This window comes from Microcebus murinus, chromosome 12 (assembly GCF_040939455.1).
Source record: "Microcebus murinus isolate Inina chromosome 12, M.murinus_Inina_mat1.0, whole genome shotgun sequence".
Classification (NCBI taxonomy): Eukaryota; Metazoa; Chordata; class Mammalia; order Primates; family Cheirogaleidae; genus Microcebus; species Microcebus murinus.
Genome location: NC_134115.1, coordinates 88909253 through 88929402, shown reverse-complemented (window position 1 = coordinate 88929402; position 20150 = coordinate 88909253). Strand labels below are relative to the sequence as shown.

The 20150-nt window shown below is 47.5% G+C and overlaps 1 protein-coding gene across 1 annotated transcript; it reads right to left on the bottom strand.

The window, feature by feature from the left end:
- Positions 1-3789: 3789 nt before the first annotated feature.
- EXOSC2 (exosome component 2) lies at positions 3790-12350 on the bottom strand. The gene is made up of 9 exons (XM_012754514.3): positions 12200-12350; positions 10804-10905; positions 8781-8826; positions 8461-8550; positions 7365-7430; positions 6807-6875; positions 5463-5639; positions 4915-5043; positions 3790-4396 (listed from the first exon to the last, which is right to left on the bottom strand). The coding sequence occupies exons 1-9, from the start codon at positions 12319-12321 to the stop codon at positions 4316-4318; spliced, it is 882 nt and encodes a 293-aa protein (XP_012609968.1). The 5' UTR covers positions 12322-12350; the 3' UTR covers positions 3790-4315.
- Between the last annotated feature and the right edge of the window lie 7800 nt (positions 12351-20150).

Below are 20150 nucleotides of genomic sequence, written 5' to 3'. Positions count from 1 at the left end.
ATTGGCCGGTGAGCAGATTGGCTAGAGCTCCCAGCCAACCGGTTTCGGCGCAGCCCGCGGGACGCGCCGGGAGATGTGGTCCCACGGCGCCCGCGCGGAACAGCGCGCGTGCAGACTTCTTGCCCCTGCTCCGACCCCTGCGCCCCGGCCCCGCCCCCCGGAGCCGGTGGACTCTCCTCGGCCTCTAGTCCGGCTGGCCCGCGTCTCCCTGCGCCAGTAGTAAGACGGGGGAAGAGCCAAAGCAAGGGACAAACTGCGGATTGGATTTTCCTCGAACCGGAGCTGGATTCGTTCCTTAAGTCTCTGAGGACGTGCATTGAAGTTTTCGGCTGATCTGAGACTGAGGGCGCCGTAGGTGACATTGGAAAAAGCCAGGGCTTCAGAGGCTCGGCAGGAGCAACCTGGGAAAAGGGGAGGCCCGCTCCTGGAAACCGCGGTATTTGGTGCCTTTCACTCCCTTCAACCTCCAAAAAGCACAAATATTAGAACTAGCGAAGAAATATGCAGATGGGAAGCATCCGACGTATAGCTAATGAAGTCCATTGCTTGTTTCTTTGAGGTATCAGGAGGCTTACTCATCAAATAAACAGCATTTGGAGAGAGGCTGCGCCAGACACAATCATAGATGTTTGCGCTGGAATGAACCTTCAAGATTAAACATTCCACCGGTGAACACGTATTCACACAAAAACATTCTCTGTTAGCTGAGAAAATGCCCAAGTAGTTGGGTTTAGCAGGCCTGCAGAGCTAGCTAATGACCCGGACAGGCCAAACCCACACCTCTCATTAACTCTTCTTTTGCAACTAAAAAGCACCGTGGCCCCCTCTTCTTCACTGTCCACGTCTCCCCAGAGCGGTGCACCTGACCGGGATATGCCCGTTTCTAAGGGGATCCACTCTTCACCAAGCACTGTTTGCATTTTTCACAAACTGCATTATCTCATTTAATCCTCACTCTAGCCCAATGAGGTACGTAATATTATTCCCCACTATACAGATGGGGAAACATTCAGAGACGTGACTTACTCAAGGTCACTTGGCTAATATGTGACAAAGTCACAATTTCAACCCAGATTGGCCTTACTCCAAAACCCATGGTTTTCCCACTGTCCATAGAGTATCAAATAACTGTTGACCTAATGTTAGATAACTGATTTTTCAGAAGTTGCTGCTGCTATCATGGGAACCACAGCTGCATTATATATTGTACATTCAGCTATTATATTAAGTGTTTTATAAATAGTTTGGCTGGATTGAGATGGCGCTTATTTGCGATATTGGCTTCAAGGGAAGTTGTCACTTGGAGGTACTGAATATGAAGCATATGAAAATTTGTGCCCAGATTTAGAACTGGAATTTATAAATTCGGATGTTAATTGGTTTAGGTTTGTTCGCTATCACAAAATAAGCTAGCTGACAATCTCAATCCTGATCGGTAGTGTCATTCTTCAAACTTCAATGCCCTTATTCCCCTTTGATTATTACCCTGATTTTTCTTTTTATCTCCCTAATACACATTTCTTGAACTAACAATTCATTTAACAAGCATTTATTGAGCACCTGTGCCAAGCACTGTTCTAGGTACAGAGATACAGCAGTGAAGAAACTCATGCTTATTCTCATGGAGCATCCATGGAGGGACAGGCAGTAGCAAAATAAGCAACAATCCAAACAAAGATCAGTCTCAATGCTGGAAATTAGATTTCTGGATCCACACCTTTCACATCAGTCCAACCCATCCTCTAAAGCAGGAGCCCCCAACCCTTTTGGCATGACGGACCGGCTTTGTGGAAGACAAATTTTCCACGGACTGGGGGTGGGGGGCCATGGTCCCAAGATGACCCAAGCGCACCACATTTATGGTGCAGTCAAACCTCTCTGCCAATGACAATCTTCATTGCAGCCACTCCCCAGCCCCAACTTCACCCGGGATCATCAGGCACCACTCTTGCAAGGAGCGAACACCTAGATCCTGCATGCAGTGTCCGTGGTAGGCTGATCTGACAGGAGGCAGAGCTCAGGTGGTGATGCCAGTGATGGGGCAGCTGCAAACACAGATAAAGCCTCCTGCAAGGGCAGGGGGAGTGGGGGGACAGCAACAAGCCACGGTGCGGTCCTGTCCAGTCCAGGGACTGGGGACCACAGCTCTAAAGGACTGCTTTATGACAACTCTCTAGAGCTATTCCTGTTTCAAGGATAACCAAGTCACATTAATTCTTTGATTTCTTCACCTAGAAGTGCATGAGGTGTGAAGGTTACCATGAGGACCAAACTAGATCCTGGTTGGTGTCCCCAAAGCTTGAGACTGTGCTCCACGGTAGTCCCTACGGAGGTCAACTGCTTGTCTCTAATCTCCGCTTTCCACTTCCACCGTTTTCTAGTTTTAAGTGAGCCCCACATTGAGACTGAGACTGTAAAATTTTTTCTAGAGATGCACTATATTTTTTTTACTCCCTGTATAACACTGTAGAATGATACTTTTAGGACTTAAAAATTAGAATCCAAAGCCCAGCAAATGCCTGAGTCTTAAATAAATATTGCCAGATATTGAATAAGTCCCTTTAAGCTCATATAGTTTCATTAAAAGTGATTCAGTTCCAGTCTAAGTTTGTCCTAACTTTTATAAAGCAAAGCAATCCACCAAGTTGCTAAAGGGATTCAGTGTAAAAATTTCAGCTATTAATACATTTTTAAAAACATCTTTTAGAATTACACTTAACAAGGGCGCCCTCTAGTGGGCCGCTGAAAGTAGACAATCAAACGGTGCTTCCAGACCTTTAAATTATTCCACTTGGTAGGTAATCACCATTCAGCAGATGCTGAAAGAACAGCATAGGCTGGACCAATGAGAAGGACCAATAAACAAGCTTTCATACATATGGCCCTGGTTAAAACCAAACCTAGGACTCAGACTCCCATTCTTCCCAACATTCTCTTTTCTCAAGAGGCAAACAGGCTGGAAAATTTTCTCAAAAGTATGACAAGTGAACCAATCTATAGCTGCATCATAGCCCATCGAATATTCAATTGTTTGCAGACTTCTCAAAACACGTGTTACAACTTGAGATAGAAAAAGAAAATTCCTCAAAACAGGTGCTACAACTTTAGAAAAAAAGATTAAAAAGCTGGCTACTAAGTAATTTTATAAAAAGAAATAGCATTTAATGAAAAAAAGTCAAGATGTATTTCAGAACTTCAAATGCAGTGTTCGGTTACTACTACTGAAACTGTCCTAGGTTTAAATTTTACTAGGTGACTCAAGTAGTTAGGACCACTGTCAGAGGCATTTGTATCTCCTGAGCCCTCCTCCAACTGTACTCAGCTCCCAGAACACAAGAACAGAAACTAATCATGTTAACCCATTTATATATATCAAAAAATAGTGCACCACATATGTGAAATAAAATAGCACTTGCATGCAGTGCCCTTACAAAAGAATGTTTCCCAAAACCTAAATCAAGACACCACTTTTAGATAGTCAATGCAATGCACAGGAATTCTAATATTCCTCAGTGAGAGCTTCAGTATCTTTTTATGTTTTAACCCTGAATTATTCAATAGTTAATGCATTACTACTTCAGTGATAGGAGGAAAATAGCTTTGCTTTTCCCATCTCCATTTTCTGTTTTCACTCTTGTTTATCAGAGCATCCAAAAGTACATGGACCCAGAACATTCATTCAATTATTGATAATTCAGCTTCTTACAAGTCCCACTCCATGGCAGGACAGATAAAGGCAGCCTGGTGTGGACATATACCTATTGCTAAAAGGAATATGCAGTGAGAAACTGGATTCCAGCCAAGCAAAAGGCTGCTTGGCTAACTTTATTCTTCCATTTGACTGCTGGGCTAACTTTACCACCTGTATTCTTCACTGTCATACTTGTGCTTTGAGTGAGGTGGGGAATGGAGGCCAAAGCAGACCATCTGCAGGCCAGGGATGCTGTGCTTTCTACTGGGGCAATTTCATGGGGCACTGTGCCTTGTGAATGATGGTGAGGGGAAGACAAAAGCTTCTCCATATTATTCCAGGATGGGAGTCCATTCGGCTGCAACACTGTGCACTCTGAAAGACCTGAAACTACCCCCTTGTGCTGGGATCAGCCGGCAAGCCCAGGGGCTGGGGGCACTGTTCACCTTCCACTCAGGCTTTGTCTTAGGACAGGAGAAAGCAGGCCTGTGGGCTGGCAGCAGCCACAGCTGTCGATGCAGATGAAGTAATGACTTCTCAGGTCTTCACTGAGCACACATGGGGACCACACATTAGATTCTTTACTCCAGTGAGGTACGCCCAGTCCTGTCCAGGAGTATCTCCTTATCCTTCCTGTTCTAAAAGCCTCTGGCGTGTTTCCATCACAATTTCTTCCATTATTTCTGGCTTTAAGATGTCTTTGATCTGAAAAAGGAAAAAGGTATTTGTTCAAAAAAGAAACCAACGATAAGCAGACCACCAAGCCAACCCAAATGTAGAAACCAAGTGTTTTCAACATAAGCCTTTTGTATTCCTTTCATGTATCAGAAGCTAAGCGCTGCAAGACAGGATCTGCTAAACCCAGCTTAATACATCAGCAAGATTCTCTGGGATACAGCTGACAAGAACAAAGATATCACTCTGACATTCATCAAAAAGACAGCTGAAATTTGGGATGGGTAAGATGAAGACCAGAAGATCACATCATAAACTTGTGCCATCTGACTCCTCCAGCCCCCACCAAATCCTGAGATTGACACTAGACATTGAGAATACCGCAAGTATTTTGGGGAGAGCTCCACCAGACACTGATGAAGGCCGCCTTGCAGGCCAGTTCATACTAAAGGGCATGGTAATGAAAGCACCTGGGTGACATGCTTGCTGTCTCTAAGGAAACAGCAGCTCACAGATCAGTGAGGGAAGGGAAGCCTTGGTTTGAGTACCTGGTGTGGAAGGGATGCTTCATAGCAATACAGGATACTGGTATCATACAGCATCATCCTCTGGGTTACCAGTGAGACGATGCAGTTCCGAAGCCGGGATATCACCTCTCGATCGGCAAGGGAGACAGGCTAGGAGGGGGAGCAAAGCAGGAGGGAAGACATATAAAAGCAGGACCAAAATAGGTGACTGGTCACAGTAAATCACTGAAAGGAAATCATTTATGACTCATACAATATCCCTCTGGGACTCCAAACCAACCGAACAGCTGACTCCAAGGGAGATTACAAAGGATGGCCGCTGCAGCGGCTCTGTGGCTACTACCTTGCCACTTTGTTTCTGCAACAAAACTCAGACCAGTCACTGAGTTCATCTCTTTAGAGGAGAGAAGGCAATACAGTGTTCAAGAACATACCTCCATGGAAATTCAAACTAACTCAGACTACAGCAATAACATAGTTAAAAAACAGTGAACTCCACCTGCCACAAAAACACAGCAGAGACCGAGTGCCGCTCCATCCCACCGACAGTGGCATCGGTGTTTACGCACCTCCAGGTTTGCAGTGAAGCCCCCTGCATCCTCTTCTTTGTGTTCAGGCGTTGGGTAGATCCATATGAAGCCGTTGTTACCCAGGATCACTGAGGCGCCACATGGCAAGTCATGGAAGTGCGTCTTCTGCCGTTTCACCAGGGAGGGAGAAACCTGGACCAAAACACCCTGCCCTAGCTAAAGAAACACATAAATTAGGTCACTGTGAGATCATCAGTGAGAGGAATGAAACGTAGACTATACCTACAGTCCACTCCCTGCTGGGGGAGGGTCTGCAGCACGGAGGCCCGTGAAGGCCAGCAGCAGCAGGGCGTCCCTCTACTTCACGCACGTGAATGTGGTGGCTGCTGCCATGCCATCAAGGGAAGAGGTTTTTGTTCCATTCAGAAAACGAAGAGGGGCCGGGTGCGGTGGCTCACGCCTGTAACCCTAGCACTCTGGGAGGCTGAGGCGGGCAGATTGCTCGAGGTCAGGAATTTGAAACCAGCCTGAGCAAGAGTGAGACTCTGTCTCTACTATAAGTAGAAAGAAATTAATTGGCCAACTAAAAATATATAGAAAAAAATCAGCCGAGCATGGTGCCACAAGCCTGTAGTCCTAGCCACTCGGGAGGCTGAGGCAGGAGGACCACTTGAGCCCAGGAGTTTGAGGTTGCTGTGAGCTAGGCTGACACGGCACTCACTCTAGCCTGGGCAACAAAGCGAGACTCTGTCTCAAAAAAAAAAAAAAAAAAAAAAAAAAGAAAGAAAGAAAGAAAGAAAATGAAAAGGTTCACCCTGGTAAAGCTATGAGGTAAAGCTAGTGAATCCTAATTTGTTTTAGAAAGTGTGCCGTCCTTTAAAAAAATAGCCTCTGTTATGTAACCTCACAAGCAAAGCAGTGAAATTACATTTAGAATCTCACAGGACAAAGCAATCTTTGCCAGCAGTGACAGCCATTTAATTGAGTGGACGTTCATCCAAGGGCTGTTTCATCAGGCCGGGGGCTCCCTAGGTTCCAAGGATGACCTCTCGGCTGTGGCCCCAGTGCTGAGCTGCAGCGCCCCCTGGAGGGGACAGAGACAGCAGCACCTCAGAGCCCAGGGTCAGAGGGGCTCTCCTGCCACAAGTCGCCCCAGGAGAAAAAGGATAAAAGCTGTCCTTTACAGTGCTACTGACCCATGACCCTGTGAATCCCAACCTTCCTTCTGTGAAGTTCAGAGAACACGATCAGTTGGTGTGATGCCAGCCATCATTAGCGCCTAACTACTGGGGTTCTTTAGGTCAGAATTCCAGAGAACTCTAGGGATTTAGAAATGGACTTGATGTCTCGGTCAGCAAACAGGAACATCAAGAGCCAACTTACTTTTCCATACTTCAGGCTCCTCGTGTGCAGAGAGACGGCTCCGTCAGAGAACACTGCCTGGACCTCAGCCTGGCCAGGGTGGTAAAGGCACAAACGGCAGCCTGGGCCACCCACTCTCATGTTCCTGTGTCCCCCGGCCCCTGACCCCACGCCTCCGTCTTTTCCTCCCATCTCCCAACAGTCCAGCTCAACGACCTCAGACAGTTAAACAGACTCAGAGGACACCACTGTGGCCTCACCTCTCCCCTTCGTTGTCAGGAGTATCTCAATATGAACAACACCTTTTCTACTCCCTAGTATAAAAGTTAGCATCATTAGGAAAACTTGAGTCTGAACTAAAGCACAGGCCACCATAAGTTACAAGACCCAAAGAAATGACTTAGCAGCAGGTCTGAACAAGAGCTGAAGAATAAATCTGAGTTAAGGGCACAGAGAAAGGCTGCAGCAGAGCCCATGACACTTGATCAAGACTCAGATCCCTGCAAAGACTCCCCTGTCAGGCCCATTTCCCAGCCCTACTGAAAAGCCTCAAAGGCTGGAATGCAAAGTGCAGGATACACTGATAAGGTCCCCTTCCTGTAAGAAGCCTCTCATTGCAAGCTCATCTTCTGCAGATCTTCTCCTCTGAAATACACAAAGAAATAACCACATTACTTAAGTCAGAGCCTCAGAAAGACCTCTTCCGTTGCTTCTTTCCCTTTCACCTCCTTTGAGATCTTTGAAGCCAACCACAATACTCAAGCACTAAGAACCATGGGAAGAGTAGGCAGATCACAACTCTCCGTCTGGGGGGCCTTTCCACAGCTCCCTTTCTCCGTCCTCTTTCCCTCCCTCCTCTGGGTAACTTTCAAACTCTCCCAGTCTCCTCCAGCCAACTTTTCTACACTCACCTTCCGTGACAGCTGTGTGTCCCAGCAGGACCAGACTACCTCCTGCTTGGAATGTCTCTGCTCACACATCTCTCTACAGCTCAAACTCCCTGAATTTGTCATTTAAATTCTCTCCATCCTTCCAGGATCAACTCCAATGCCAGTTTTTCCTATGAGCTTCTCTGAAATCAATCATTCCTTTTGTACAACCACACACTTGTTTATTCTCCTACCAACAGGTTTTGGATCCGTTATCTCATATCCCCTGCAAGGGAACTCAGTCGTGCTTGGCATTCTCCAAAGAACCAGCACAGTGAGCCTCTCTGTAAATATATGCTGGCCTGAAAATAAAGGTGAACCATGGTATTCTACAGAAGGCTGGAGCTTAGTTGCTGCAGTTGTCTGGAATAACCAGATGCCTTTCAAGTCATGAAAAACTGGTATAAAGACATTTTTCAAGGAGTATCTTTACTGTGCAAAGCTGATGCATCCAGAAAAGGAAAATTTTTAGCACCAAGCATCTAAGAGTTTCTCTGCCCAATTTTCTTCTGGGATCCCATCCCATGGATGTTTCTGATCTTAATGTATGCCAATTGCTGCCTATCTGGGGACACCTGGGCCAGGTGAAAAATCTACGTACACATCCAGATAGTACACTTCCCGGCAAACAAACAGGAGTAAAAGGGGCAACCTTAGTGTGAAGCAAAGTTCTCTCATAGAGCAAAGGACCCCACAGGTCCCCTTAGCCAACTGGCCCTAATCCAGGGCCCAGCTGGAGCCCTTACCAGCTCTCCTCCAGGGAGGTTCATGGACGAGAGAAGCAAGACTGAATCCAGCCTGGAGTTGGTCTCCACCTTCCACCTCTTTTGTTGAACCTACAAACCAAAGAAGTTCCACACCTGGACACATGCTCCAGGGACAAAAGCTCACATCGTAAGTGACCAGTAATCCCAAATGTAACAAGCCAAATATTAACATCTGAGGTCACACAATAGCCAAATGCAATGAATGCCTTTTCCTTGTAACTACATATAGAATGACTACCCCATTCATTAAATCACCAGCTTGCCTTACTTTGTAAACACCCATCTGATACCAACTTTACCTCTGTGATTCTCCCCACTACAATGTCTCCCACTTCACCATTATATCTGAAAGATAAAACGAAAGGTCATCCATCAGTGAACGGACTTTCTTACGAGACCAAGCACGTCTGAGATTTCAGTTAAACAGGATAAGGGCCTTGATTAGGCACCACATTTAGCAAATTCATATAACTATACTATTTGGACTTATTTTTAGAAATTGTTAACTTCAAACATTCCTCCGTGTATAAAGTCTCCATGAATTATCCTTAAACAAATCATTATTCCAAGTAGTTTGTTTTGGCCAAAATTCCTATTTTGTTTGATTACATGACAATGAGAAGCATGGAGTGTTTTCCTGGATGAGTTCTGCACCAGCCAAAGGAGAAGGGAAATAGTTTGGAGACCCAAACCAGTCTACTTGCTATCTGTCTCCCCACCCACTGCCTGCCCATCTCAAGCCCCTCTGCGAGTTCCTCATCCCCGATTCTAGCGACGAAGCATTCGATACTGAGGCTCAGTACTCAGACCTTTTCGCTTTTTCACCCACACTCACCTCTTGGTGAGCTCATCCAATCTAATGGCTTTAAAAACCACCGATGACTGCATCACTCCCTTGAATTCCAGATTCAGCTGCTAGCTACCCAACATCACCACTCAGATGACTAATAAGCATTTTCAAATGTAACAAGCCCAAAACTAAACTTTTCAGCAGCCCCTTCCCCTCCTGGATAGCATACTGAGATAAGGGACAACTCATCCTCTCAGTAAATGGTGACTCTATCCCCCCTTGGAGCTACCCTTGGTTTCTCTCTCTCTCTTTCTCTCTCTCATGCTCCAGGACAAGTCCAGCAGCAAATCCTGCTGGCTCTACCCTTAAAATATATGCAGGACATAAAAGGCATCCTAATTGGAAAGGAAGAAGTAAAACTATCTCAGGTGACAGGGTCCTAAACATAGAAAAACCCAAAGAATACAAAATCCAACATCCTTTCATGATGAAAACACTCAGAAAACAAAATCTATGCAGAATCTAATCACTCCTCCCCACTTTCACTGCTGCCACCTTAATCCAAGTGACCATCACTTCAGATGATGAATATGGTCCCTAATACAACTCCCTAAGCCTGCCCCCAAACCCCTTCAATCTTCCCACAGCAGCCAGAGTGATTTTATTAAAACCTAAGTCAGATCATGTCCCTCCTCTGCTCCACCTCTTCCAAGTGGCTTCCCAGATTACACAAAGTAGAATCTAAAATGTTTATCATAGCTGCAAGGCAGGCCAACTATCCGCCCAACTCAGCTCTCTGCCTGTATCTGCTCTTTCCCCCTCACACATTGTGTTCCAACCCCACTGGCTTCCTTTCTGGGACCAACCTTTATTGAACATTTCTAGGTATCAGGCCCCGTATGAAGTGCTCTACGTGCACCATCTCACTGTTTTCTTTTCTTTCTTTTCTTTCTTTTTTTTTTTTTTTTTGAGACAGAGTCTCGCTTTGTTGCCCAGGCTAGAGTGAGTGCCGTGGTATCAGCCTAGCTCACAGCAACCTCAAACTCCTGGGCTCAAGCGATCCTTCTGCCACAGCCTCCTGAGTAGCTGGTACTACAGGCATGCGCCACCATGCCCAGCTAATTTTTTCTACTTTGGGTAGAGATGGGGTCTCGCTCTTGCTCAGGCTAGTCTAGAACTCCTGAACTCAAACAATCCGCCTGCCTCGGCCTCCCACAGTGCTAGGATTACAGGCATGAGCTACCAAGCCCAGCCATCTCATTGAATTCTAATGAAAATCCTATGAGATAGGCTATGCTATTATTCTTACTTGCAGAGGTGGTAACCAAGGCTTGGAGAGGTCAGGTAACATGGGGAAACCTTTGAGGCCCACACTGATCTATACCACCCTTCCTACAGTCATGTTCAAAATCACAGACCTACAGCAAGCTTGGGCAAGCAGGGGTGAGGATGGGAGGTAAAAGGAGGCAGAAAAAAACCTGGTTGTACAGCATGGAGGCTGCAAGAAAGAGAACACACATCTTTGTTCTCACCTTGTTTTCAAAGCTTTCACACAGATCAACTTGTTTACTCTCTCCACAGAGCCAGCCACCGATGCAATGAGCTTCTCTTCCCCCATATATGTTCCGTGGCCTCTGTTGCAAGATGAAGATACAAAGAAAAGATACCAGTGTAACACTTGAGGTGACCTCTCCTGTCAAGAACAATGTGTTCCTCAAACCTAAGGGGCTCCTCCTGCCATAAATCCTGGCTTTTGTGCTTGCTGGTCTCTCTGCCTGGACCATTCCTTCTCCAGAGAGCTACATGGATATCTCTCATGTTACTCAAGTCTGCTCAGGTGTCACATTCTCCAGCGGGCCTATCTAGACTATCCTACTTCAAAACAGTATCCCACCCCACTGCCAACACTCCCACCATATTCCCAACCACATTCCACTTACCTTGCTCCACTTTTTTTTCCCATTGCATTTACTGCCTAACATTTGGCATAACTTATCTCTTGCATTTATTGTTTATTATCTGTCTCTCCCTGTTAGAACTCCACCGGGACAGAGATTTTCACTTTGTTCACTGTTATACCTCAATTGCACAGAATATATGTTGAAAGCATGAATGAATCTTAAGATTTCCTAGGATCCAATAATCTTTAAGGAGATTAAAGGGCAATGCTGTAAATGCTGTACCCCATATATGTACATATGTACCCACCCCCCCAAAAAAGGCTGAAATACCACTAGCATTTATCTATGATGGTGAATATAATGGAGAACTCTGCTTCTTTTCTTATATTATTATCTCATTTACTCAATACCCTATCAAATATTATCATCACTATCTTTCAGATGAGGAAACTGACCTTAGAGAGGGACCCCGAATGCCTGACTCAGAGCCTGTCCTCTTAACTGCAAAACACCGTACTGTCCTTAGGTTTAAAGTTTGTATAATTCGGTGCATGTAACACAATACATGTTTGCCCTAAGCCCAATCAGTTACTGCTTCCAAAACCCAGCCCCTAGCTGGAAGATGACACTGAGGGAGAATCTGGAAGCCAGGTCAGGAACGCCCACTGTCCCCTTAGCTGAAAACTGGAAAGAGCCCTACTCCTAACCCTCCCGTTGTCCAGGTTTTCCACAAGGAAGGCTCAAAGATCTGGGCTTCAGGCAGAGGACCCCCAAATCACGGCCACCAGAGGTCAAGAGAGGAGGGCTTTAGGGGGTTGAGACAAACGCAGACGGGAACACAAGATGCAGAGAGTAAGAAGCACGATGCTCAGAAACGAGGCGACTGGGATGCTCAAGGGATGAGCCCTGGGTCCCGCCAGGAGTTAAAAGCAAGGGGCCAAAGTTCGGGTTTCGTGCAAACAGACCACGTGCACAGGGCCCTGCAGCCGCTCTCTGCGGCCCTGCGGCCCCCCAAGTCCCCACGTACCGCATGAAACCTGTGTCCGTAGTGATCGTGTCGCCCGGCACCACCAAGTGTTTCTTAGACTCGCGGCCCAGGCTCTCGCTAAGAGGCTTTCGAGCAACTGGAAGCCTCATCTCCATCGCCATCTTGGCGCCAATGACTTGCGCAGGCGCAGCTAGCCGCGATACTGGGCTCCGCAACTCCCAGCCGCGCTCGGAGGGGCGGGGCTTCAGAGCAGCAGCCAACAGGAACGCACGGTGTGGTGGCCATGTTGACTATTGGCAACCATTAGGTTAACCTGAAGGGAAGGAGGGAACCCAGTTGCCATGTTTACTATTGGCAAGGAAAAATCTGTGCAATAAAAACACCTTACATTGTGTATGTAGTGTGTGACTTTTTACTAAAACTATCTCGTACTCATCATCCCAATTATTGTTTACCAGAGTTAGAAATCATTGAGGAATGGACCTCTGAGTTTCTATCCAACTCTAAGCAGCTAAAATCTGATACTTTGTATGGGAGAGTTCAGGAGGATCAGCAGATGAGATCTACAGAAAATACTAGAACAGAAAGAAGAGCCCCTTTTCATACCGTTCCTAGTAGCCCCAGTATTCTACATCGTGCCACTCTGTGGGTGCTGGTTCATCACCTACCCATAAACAGTGTTCCAGATACTACTCACTTGGTTCTGTTCTTTAGTAAAGACCTCTTTTGGCTGAGCTGATTTACTCTTTCTTTGGAAAAAATTAGAAACCACCTAAGAAAACAGATTAAACCTTGCAAGACAGATATATTTTGTGGGGAGGCAAATGCACACATAATACAAAAATCTTCTCTTATGTTTACTCATACTGCCAATTGAGTGCTCTCTGTGTGCCAGGCGCTGTTTTAAAGACTCAGAGCACCAGGCGCCTGTAATCCTAGCACTCTGGGAGGCCGAGGCGGGCGGATTGTTCGAGGTCAGGAGTTCGAAACCAGCCTGAGCAAGAGCGACACCCCATCTCTACTATAAATAGAAAGAAATTAATTGGCCAACTAATATATATAGAAAAAATTAGCCGGGCATGGTGGCACATGCCAGTAGTCCCAGCCACTTGGGAGGCTGAGGCAGCAGAATTGCTTGAGCCCAGGAGTTTGAGGTTGCTGTGAGCAAGGCTGACACCACGGCACTCACTCTAGCCTGGGCAACAAAGCGAGACTCTGTCTCAAAAAAATAAATGAATAAAATAAATAAATTAATTAAAATATATAGAAAAAAAATTAGCCAGGCATGGTGGCACATGCCTGTAGTCCCAGCTTCTTGGGAGGCTGAGGCAGGAGGATCGCTTGAGCCCAGGAGATTGAGGTTGCTGTGAGCTAGGCTGATACCACGGCACTCTAGCCAGCAGGGGCAACAGAGTGAGACTCTGTCTCAAAAAAAAAAAAAAAAAAGACTCAGTGGTTGATACATAGATGTCTATGTGGCTTTTTCTGCAGCTCTGTTTAATAGGAGTGTTTCTCTTGTTCCTTTTCCCTGCTCCTACTACCCTCTCCCTCCCCTGGCCCTGCGTGGTTTACAGCATTCACAACAAACTCCATTTCAACCCCAGGGAATTGGAGATGATAATTTGCCACTCACAGGGCCTCTGAGCTTAAATGAAATAACCTGCATCATCCACCCATGTTGTGGCCAATAAATCAAGTCCGCTGCCTTCTGAAGATCCATCAGGCCAATAGTTTTATTCTTTTTTTTTTTTTTTTTTTGGAGACAGAGTTGTGCTTTGTTTCTCAGGCTAGAGTGAGTGCCATAGCATCAGCCTAGCTCACAGCAACCTCAAATTTCTGGGCTCAGCGATCCTGCTGCCTCAGCCTCCCGAGTAGCTGGGACTACAGGCATGCGCCACCATGCCCGGCTAATTTTTTCTATATATATTAGTTGGCCAATTAATTTCTTTCTATTTATAGTAGAGACAGGGTCTTGCTCTTGCTCAGGCTGGTTTCGAACTCCTGACCTCGAGCAATCCGCCCACCTCGGCCTCCCAGAGTGCTAGGATTACAGGCGTGAGCCACAGCGCCCGGCCCAATCGTTTTATAAATCTTCAAAAAGACAGCATTTCTTTCACTTAAGGCTCATGACTACGCTTGTCAGGAAAGCCAACCCTGCCAGACAGTCAATGACATAAATGCTGGTGCCCCACAGGTCATGGATAAGTGAGGGAGCCAGACCCTCGGCCTCCTCCTGGCCTGCCTGGCTAGAGCCAAGAAAGTGCAGCAGCACAGCTGTTGAGTCGGGCTGTGGCCATAAGAGGGCGATGATGTCCTTTGAGCCAGCATAGTGCAAGGCCCAGGGAGGGGCCCTAGACCAAGGGGGATAGTCCTGATCACCCAGTTTCATCCCAGGAGGGATGGACACAACTTTAACCCCACCCATTGCCACAGCCCTTACTTTCATGGAGCCTCTCACAAGGTTGGCATTGCCAATACCTATTTATAGAAGAGGAAACTGAGGCTCAAAAAGGACTAGAATTCACATAGTAAAAGGCTGCAAGGCCAGTGTTTGTTCCAACTGCATGTGCTTTACCCCAGAGCCTGCACCATTCACCAAACATTTCCTGAGTGCTTTGCTGGGTGCTTTACAAGCGTTATGTTATTTATCCCTTCTTTTTTCTTTTCTCTCTCTTTTTTTTTTTTTTTTTTTTTTTTGAGACAGAGTCTCACTCTGTTGCCTGGGCTAGAGTGCTGTGGCATCAGCCTAGCTCACAGCAACCTCAAACTCCTGGGCTCAAGTGATCCTCCTGTCTCAGCCTCCCGAGTAGCTGGGACTACAGGCATGCACCACCATGCCCGGCTAATTTTTTCTATACATTTTTAGTTGGCCAATTAATTTCTTTCTACTTTTAGTTTATTTCTTTCTACTTTTAGAGATGAGGTCTTGCTCTTGCTCAGGCTGGTCTGGAACTCCTGAGTTCAAAGGATGCGCTCGCCTCGGCCTCCCACAGTGCTAGGATTACAGGCATGAGCCACCTCACCCAGCCTTTATTCCTTTCTTTTAGCCCATCTTGGAGGTAGGCATTGCTGTCTCTGACAGTCATTTGGGACCACTGAGTCCCCAGAAGAGACCTGCCTCTGGGACTAGGCTCGAAGCCTGCAGACTGCCGGCCGCTGTTCCTTTCTGCATCACACTGGCCTCTTCGCCACACCCACACACGTGGGCACCTGGAAACAGAGCTGCACATCCCGTGGGGCTTGTTAAAAATATAAATTCCTGAGCTCAGATATAGGCAGTGAGGTTCTGCAAAGGGAGGGTGAAAGTGTGTTTTAATTCCCTGTGTGATTTCAGTGGCCAATCAGGTCTAACGTTTGCTGATTCCCCCCACATCTGTGCATCTCTACAACCACCACCCCAGGCTGATCAATGCCATTTCTACTAGGGTGACTGTAATAACCTCCTGGCTTGTCTCCCTAATTCTGTATTTGCCCCTCCTACCATCCAGTGTCCACATAGCAGCCAGAGGGAGCTTCTCAAAACAGATCAGATCAAATCACTTCCTTCCTTAAACACTTTTGGCAGCTTCTCTTTACACTGAGAATAAAATCCAAATTGATTTATCATGAGCCCTGCCTATCTCTGACCACACTCTCTTCCTAACCCACCGTGTTAGCCATTACACTGCAGCCAGACCCACTGGCCTCGCCTTGGTTTCACAGACACCAAGCTCATCACCAGCCCAGATGGTTTGCTTTGGGACCTTTCTATCTGGAATTCTCTTCTGCCAGGTCTTTGTGTGGCCAGCTCCTTCTCCTCGCTCATGTCCTGCACAAATATCACCTCCTCAGAGAAGACTTCCCTGGTTACCTTATCTGGAACAACCCTCCAGTCCCTTTTTTTTTCTTTTTTGTGACAGGGTCTCGCTCTGTCACCTGGGCTAGAATGCCATAGTGTTAGCCCAGCTCACAGCAACCTCAAACTCCTGGGCTTGAGCGATCCTTTTGCCTCAGCCTCCCAAGTAGCTTGGACTACAGGCACACACCACCAAGCCTGGCTAATTGTTTTTAATTTTTTTAAAATACTTTTAGTAGATACAGGGTCTTGCTTTTGCTCAGGCTGGTCTTGAACTCCTTATCTCAAGCGATCCTCCTGCCTCGGCCTCCCAGAGTGCTAGGATTACAGGTGTGAGCCACCGTGCCTGGTCCCCAGTCCCTTTTTCAATCACTTGATCCTGTTTTATTTCTTATTACTGAATGTTCCCTTTGTTTATTGCAGACTTCCCCAACGAAGACATGAGTGTTCTGAGACAGGGACTTTATCTGTTCTGTTCAATGTGCTTCAGTGCTTAGAACCAGGTCTAGCACATAAAAGGCAGCCATAATATGTTAGTTGAAAAATAAGATCTGTTTACAAAATATCCGTTTGCTCATCATCTGTGTTCCCCAGAGGATTTGAGCCCCACAAATACCCAAACTCTATTTTGTTCTAAACCTGTGCTTGTTACATGGTAGGCCCTTGTATCAACCATGTCTTTGATATTCTGAACCATGTCTTTGATATTCTGAACTCCGATGTGTTGACATCTGGGGCCCTGCTCACCCTGGAGGGACTGCCCAACCCAGGGTTGGGTTAACCAATTCTAGACATAGTGAACAACTCACCCAGGAGCTGCGCCTTTCAAATGCAAACCACTAATCCTGAACACACACACCCCAAACACCTCCTTTGCTAGGCTCTGCCACTCAGGGCCACTATCCACCTGCCCCGGTCTCCCAGGGCCAGATACCAGACAACTAGGTACAGCCCCTTTGCCCCAGAGCACACTGAACTTATCCAAGCTAAGCAATCTCAAACTGCTTACCCTGCCTCCCCCTTCCTGTCCCCTGGAAACCACAATAAAGGATCCTGCCCAGTTCTCCCCTCACTCCTTCCACCTCTGACCCACCCCAGAGCCTCCCTGTGTGCCCTGCCTCTTTCTTCGAGGAAACTGCGATTATAACAAAGTTCTCTCTTTACGAGAGTCATTTCCGTGTCAGCATGTCTTACAATACCTGATTAAAACAAATCCTAGTACCCTTAAAACAGTTCTCACTAAGGAACTGTTGAATTAATGAATGAACTTACTCAACGTGCATTGTCTGGGCACCAAGTGTGTGCTGTGGGTTCACAGAGCTGGGCCATTTGCTGCCCAGTCAGTCCTCAAGGTGCTACGGTGTTCAAAGATGGGGGGGGGTGAGGGAGGGGAGACAGAAAAGCCTGCGTGACAGGTGGCATTTGAGTGAGCCTTAAAGTAAGGGAACCATGGGCCCTTGGGAGTCGGGGTGGTGGACAGGGGAACTTCAAGTGAAAGTAACTGACAAGGAAATCTTGGAAAACATGAAAATAGAGGCAGCAGGGACTCCCTAGTCTGGAACTCTTGGCCTAATCCTCATCTACCCACTGGCTTCACCTTGTGTTCCATAAAAATGATAAAAGTAGCTGCATAAACTTTCTAAGCAGAGATGTGCACAAAGAGTTCTGCCTTAAGGATGCCCATCAAAGTACTGCTTCTCCTAAAAACATTAGAAATAGTCTTAACATCTATGGTCATTTTTAAGCATGTTCACAAATACTTTCATATTTCTCCAATTGAGAAGTAGGGTCTGTGCACCCCCCCACCCCCACCCCCACCCCGCACACACACACACCCTCCCCCGCCCTTGCATCCGGACAGGCTCGGGACTGCTTGGATGGACAGCATATGTCAGAAGCGCCTCTATGTGACTTCCAACGCTAGGTCAGAATAGACCATGCAAGTTCCACCTGGTTCTCTTGAAACACTTGCCTTTGAATCCCTGAGCTGACATGTAAGAAGTCTGACTGCCCCGAGGCAGCCATGTCGTGAGGAAGCAGTTGAGCATGACAACTAACCAGCCACTGTCCTTAACTTTCCCCACCTACACACAGACACACATCTCAGCCGGCCAGCTCCGAGGCAGGAAGGAAGCTGAAAGCTCAGGATATCTGCTTCTCTAGTTCAAGACATCCAAGGAAGTGGGTTTCAGAAAAGGTTGGGGGAATAGGGGTTAAACAGCTGCCTCAGGTGCCCCCTGGGGGAGGCCCAGTGGGCTGGGCGCTAGGAACATTTACAATCCTTCTAGTCCACCAAAGTCATCCATATATCAACCCATTTATTGAGCATTTATATGTGCCAGGCACTGAGCCAAGTGCTTTATTCATTTGTGTACATTATCCCATGTAATCATTATGACATCCTTAGGAACTTACCGTGCCACTTTCCATGTGAGGAATCTGGGGCACCAAGATGTTGATTGACTTGCTCAAGGTCACACAGCCAATGAATGGCAAAGTGGAGTTTCAAACCTAGACCATTGGCCGCTATCTAGAATCCTCTATTGCTGAAGGTCCTGGATGATGGAATAAGGCAAGGAAGAAACAAAACATCCCAGTCGGAATGGAAGAAGCAAAAGTATCTTTATTCACAGACAACGTGATCGTGTACACAGAAAGGCCTAAGGAATATGCAAAACGATACCGGAATGAGTAAGTAAGCTTTGCAAGGTTGAAGACCACAAAGGCAATGCACAGTGCCGGGCTGCACCTTGTCCCTGTGGGACATGCAGAAAGCCCTTTGGACGGACTCTGCAGGCTGCCCGGGAGGCGGTGATGCCTGTGGTCATGAACGTGGCTTCTGAGGTCAGACGCCTGAGGGGGAACCCAACCCCGCTCTGCCACTCACTGGTTGAGTGACACGGACAAATGATTTACTCTTTCTATGCCTCAGTTTTCTCCTACTTCAAATGGATATTAATTAAAAGAGCATGGGTGGGGGAGTATCAGCTTGTGGGTTTGTGGGGAGGGTTCCTGGAATGCATGTGTCTAAATCCCTAAGCCCAGGCCTGGCGCACAGAAACTGCTGAGGCAGCGTCTGCATGCCTTTGTCTTGGTGGGGGCTTCACTCCCAGGAAAGGGGCCCGAGGCCTCTGCTGGGAATGCAAGCAACGTAAGAGGTTGGGCTCTTCAGCCTCAGGCCTCCCTCCAACGTGCAAATTCCTTGGGACCATGATTCACATCTGCTCATCCTGCGACCCAGTGCAGCGCTGGCACATGCGGGGCAGCACCGCTTCTACGAAAGCAGGTCAGTGGGCAAATCAACGGCACCGCGCCTGCAGTTACAGATGGCTGCCACCAGGTGGGTTCTGGAGCCTGGGTTGTGACCCGCTAGCTGGGACTTCACAGAACAGAATGACCTATGGAGAGCAATTTAGATTTTTATTCAAAGGCCCCACTGACCTCTGAAGTCTGACTCCTGCAGGCTCTTCGTCAGAAAGCCAGCAGCCCTTGCTGCGAGGCTCGACACGTGGGCCACTGCACCCACTGGCATCTGGAGGGAAGGGGGCTCAAGACAGATTAGCTGTGGTCACAGGAACCAGAGGCCTGGGTGGTGGCTGCCATGGGAGGAGGGTAATGCAGGGACCACCAAAAGCACGGTGACCCTGACGGTGAGCTATCAAAGGGAAGGCAAGGGCCGGCGGGGGTGGTGGGGGCCTAGAACCGGGGGTGACTTTCCCCATTGGCCCCAGGGAGCAAACCACAGATTGGACCTGCAGGTGAACTCATCAGATGTACATCTCTGCTGTGCCCCCATCTGCCAGGACGCCAGATGGATCCCCCAAAGTATGGGGGTCCTTGGGAGTACACACCTGCCAGGAACATGCCCACCCAGGGCTTGGAAGAGCGACGCTGTCGTGGCTGGAATACACTGGAGCACAGGTATAAACTCACGCTCTGCGGCGTGCACACCTCTTCCTGGCCAGGAGGTCCTGGAGAGGAGAGCCGGGCCGGGCTCTGTGCAGACCGGGAAGCTCCCTGGCTGTGCCTTGATGGCCTTCCTGCTCCTTGGTCGGCTGTGAGGAGGGCATGGAAATGGGCGCCCAGACGACTTGGAAATTCTAGGTGTTGGGAGGGCACTTGGTGATCATCTTGGCCTGCCCTCGCTGGCTGCTT

Excerpts from the sequence above, each read along its gene's own strand:
- EXOSC2 (XM_012754514.3), bottom strand. The coding sequence starts at position 12,321 with ATGGCGATGGAGATGAGGCTTCCAGTTGCTCGAAAGCCTCTTAGCGAG. Across the intron at positions 8,551-8,780 it reads TAGTGGGGAGAATCACAGAG|GTTCAACAAAAGAGGTGGAA; the intron begins GTAAAGTTGGTA and ends TTTGGTTTGTAG. Across the intron at positions 6,876-7,364 it reads AGGAAGGGGACCTTATCAGT|GCTGAGGTCCAGGCAGTGTT; the intron begins GTATCCTGCACT and ends CACCCTGGCCAG.